The 4109-nt window shown below is 46.5% G+C and overlaps 1 protein-coding gene across 1 annotated transcript in view; it reads right to left on the bottom strand.

Moving 5' to 3' along the window:
- Window positions 1-2091: 2091 nt before the first annotated feature.
- The window catches only part of UBE2F (ubiquitin conjugating enzyme E2 F (putative)), a 48962-nt gene continuing 46944 nt past the window's right edge, over window positions 2092-4109 (bottom strand). Inside the window, exon 10 of the mRNA XM_005141206.4 lies at window positions 2092-3418. Within this exon, the coding sequence (XP_005141263.1) occupies window positions 3368-3418 (51 nt within the window). The 3' untranslated portion in view covers window positions 2092-3367. The remainder of the gene's footprint in view (window positions 3419-4109) is intronic.

Below are 4109 nucleotides of genomic sequence, written 5' to 3'. Positions count from 1 at the left end.
GGACACGGCTGGCACAGGGGGACCGCCTCTGGACTGTCTGCTGTTTGGAAGACCTTGGCAGAGGAGCATCAATGGGGTACAGAGCCCTGGAGGCAGATTCAGCAGTGCCACAGCTCCTCCTCTGCACCACAAGTGTGCCACGTGCCTGGCATCAGGAGGTAACGGTGAGGCTGATGGGTCTGGGTGCAACGAGACCATCACAGCTTCCTCTTTGTCCTTGTTTTCTATACCAGGAAAAGCATCTTCTTCCCAAGCATGAGGCCGATGCCTGCTCAGGGTGGGTTTTGCCTTGGGGATGGGGAGCTGTGGTTGAAGGGTGGCAGTGGGAGATGGTGGTGGTGGCACTGGTGGTGGTGGCACTGGTGGTGGCCTTGGCAGCACTAACAAACAACGGGAATAAGGTGCTTTTCCTACCCAAATAAACACATGAATAAACCAGGTGCCTGTCTGTGGTGTGAAGTCTCAGCGCTCACCCCCTCTGTGAGGACCTCCTCACTGCCCTAAAGCAGCCTCTGTGACCCTGGAGGTCCTCCCTCACCTTCCCCTGCAGTATTATTGACCTCCACCTCATAGGCACTCTTTGGGTTGGCTCTCCAGGTTTCTTGTCATCCCTTTAGGTACTGGAAACTGCTCTAAGGTCTCCCTGGAGCCTTCTCTCCTCCAGGAAGAGGCTTTCTGGAAGACAATAACCTGCCTACAATAGAAATAAATGGGGAGAAAAAAGCCCCACCAAGCCCAAAACTACAAACCAAAACCCAAACAAGAAAACAAAAGGCAATACATTGTTCCAATGACTGCCTGGAAGTTACAGAAGCTGATTCCTGCACAAGCACTGTTGGTTCAGGAGCTCCCATCCACCAATTGGCCATGAGCGAAGGTGACACCATGGGGACATACAGGAGAGTTTTGCCTTCTGCCATTGCAGGAGATCCATGGGGGGTGCAGGATGGAGACTGGATGGAAACGTGCCCCTGGCAGTGCTCAGGTTAGTGCTCTGGTGAGAGGCAGAAATCAGGGGTGGCTGGAAGGAGTACAGATTGGTTGCAGCTATACAGATGTAATAAATATATACATATAAAAATAAACATATATAAAAATAGAAACCCCCAAACAGCTTCTTGTATTCAGAAAAGAATAATTCAGTTTATTTTCACAGGCCATGAGCTGATGGGCTCTCCTAGGATGAGGGGTGAGGCGTAACGTATGTATTCTGGATGGGAAGAAACCAGTGCTCAGACACCTTCTACAGTATGTAGTAGCATCCAAACTTCAATATTCTGCTCATCTGCTCCCAGCAAGCAAGTAAATGGTGCAGGGATTATACAGCAGGGCTGTACTGGGAGGGGGCTTTGGTGGCAGCACCTCTGGCTCTGTGCTCACACAAGCTGCTGTAACCCAAACCTGCTGCATGCCCTGACACAGCTGCTCCTGGCTCGCTGTAGCAGCACCCTGTGCTTGCTCTGCCATGAGTGACATGGATGACAGCCAAAAACAGGGACTTTCACCCATTGCATTGAAGAATGAGAGGTGACAGCAGTACCAGGGTGCCACTACAGCAAGGAACACTCACCTTTGTTACAGCAACCTGGTTCAGTGTTTTCAGCTTGAAAAGAAGAAACCCCTTCTGGCTTGGCATGCAAAATCTAGACCTGTTTTCCAATCTTTCTATTTCTGTGTTTTGTCCCTTACCTTCCCTGACATTACTATTCTGGCTGCAAAGATCTCTCACCACAGTTGCCTGCTTAAAATAATATCCTGATCCATGTTTCATTTTAGCCCCAGTGGCAACATAGCCCAGAGATGAAGCTCATGATAAGGCTTTCCTCCTGCATGCCAATTTATCTGCTTTCCTAGACCCCCAGTAACAGCTACAGGAGCTGTGAAGCTCTAAGAGAAAAGGCACAGGGAGAACTTAAGCCTTGAAGCAAGGCTGCACCGTGCCTAAAACCTGCAGCCCAGCTCTGCCATGCTAATGATGGAGACAAGTGTTGATTTCCTTCAGTGTGTGCAGAGGGACAGTAGGAAAGAATGAAGTGTAACCATGGGATAATGAACCACCAACACCCGAGCACTACACACATACACTTGCTCTGTATGAAACTGCACCAACATTTATTTCTATGGTTTATCTATTTATAACAGCTTGACTTGGTTCCATTGCACCTCCTCTGTGTGACCCCACAGTGGGGAGCTCTGGCCCACGCCAGGCAGCAACTCTTCACAGCGTTTACTCTGATTCCTGAGGTACATGCTACACAAGAGGTGGAGGATCTCTGCTCACTCACACGCACACTGTGTCTGATACACAGCTACTTACAGAGCAGGCGATCACAGCATCATATCCCTTCTCATTACCAAGAAAGCCAGGTGTGCAGGAGCGCTTCAGAGGGGTGCAGTGCCTTCTTGTTCTCAGCTGCATCGTTAGTCATTCCCTTTCAGTGCCGAACGTTGAAGAACACAATTAGGTATTCTCCAGATCATGGTGCCTGAATTTACCTTCATCAGATTAGTGTCTGATGCTCCCTCACCACATCCAGATTGGAAAGCCAAAGGCAGATTTCTTACCAAAAAAAATCTCCCTTTTGTTAAATTTTCACAGAAATATATAATATATATTTTATATATGTACATAGTTTTACTAATACTACACATTAAGTTAGGGATTAGCCTGCATTTCTTGTAACTACTTCACACAATGAATAGGAACAAAAGAAAAATACTGTAGCCCAAGCAGGAGCTGAAAATAACAATGTGAGAATTCCAGAAGTGTAACAAAAACATACTTAACATTAAATATTATCAGGAATTCCAATCCCAGAAGCAGAATTTCCTTTAGCACTAGCATTCTGGCCAGCTCTGAGCCTTAGCTGAATGACTCTTAGAGAAAGCTTTTCTTGTTTCTTTATTGTTTCTGCTCATCAAAGGCAACAGGATTGTGATTTGGTTCACAAGAGACCATTTTATTGCCAACCTGAAGTGTTCTAGACGCACGTCACCTCATCTGTTTGGTTGGGTTTCTATCTTCCCCCCTCCAAACTAGGCAGGAGTTACAAAAAAGTGTAATTACAATTTCAATAGTGATTTCTTTTGACTTCTCAAGCATATCTCATCAACAGGATATACAGTACAGGTCAGAAGAGTAAACATTTTTAAAGGAACCAAACAACTTTTTCACCCAACATACACAATTTCTTGCTGTATTTATGTTGAACTCTCCTTTTAACATGGACAAGTTATGAAGTTAGTTTTCTTCTTCAGTACAACATGGACACAGGACTAGTACAATCCGGGCTGGTTGTGTTGTTGTTGTTGAAGGTAAGGATAACTCTAGTGTGGAAGCCATGGTCCTGCCATTCATCTCCCTTCATCATCTCGCGTAGCGCTTAATGTAATCTTCAACTTTATTCCGAAAGTCCTCCTAGAGGGAAGCACAGTCAGAATTACATGAAGCACACTGGAGAGGGACTCACACAGGGCTGCAGTGGTGGTGGATGCCACATCAGCAACCAGCAGGGTCAAGTGTCCATCAATGCTTCCAATGTGGTGTATGAGAACTGAGGCAACTGCTCGAGTCCTTGGCAAGCAGATGTCTGGGCTCCACTGGGAATCTCCTTTGGGGATTGAACTGCACAGTTTGCCATCACCAGTTACCAGTGTAGGTACTAGACAGTGTCTGACAGGTCACCTCTGCTGGGAGGCCAGGTCCCAGCTAGTGGCACAGCAAAGAGCTGGCTGTGATTTTAGGGAAGGAAGGGAATCTCTCCTTACCAGATAAAAGAGACAGCTCTGTCCCAAGCACTCATTCTGGCCTCCCTAGGTAACTGCACAATATCACAGCCAGCACATAACCAGCACAAAATCAATCACTGTCATTTATTATAGCCTGTACAGCATTAAAAACTCACCAAGTCACTTGTTTTTGAAAGCGGTTCAGAGGGAACACTCTCACACCTGCAGCCCTCCACACAAAACCTATGGGACTACCATAAAACCTCTGTATCCATAGAAAAGCACACATTTCTGGCAGTTTATAAAGCACGGAGATACTGAGCAGAGAAATTCTGACATACATTCCTCATCTGATCCTTGTCTGAGTCAGGATGTCAGAG

The sequence above is a fragment of the Melopsittacus undulatus genome, chromosome 8 (genome assembly GCF_012275295.1).
Source record: "Melopsittacus undulatus isolate bMelUnd1 chromosome 8, bMelUnd1.mat.Z, whole genome shotgun sequence".
Lineage (NCBI taxonomy): Eukaryota > Metazoa > Chordata > Aves > Psittaciformes > Psittaculidae > Melopsittacus > Melopsittacus undulatus.
Note: the sequence above shows the minus strand (reverse complement) of the source record. Positions and strands in the feature narration are given on the sequence as shown.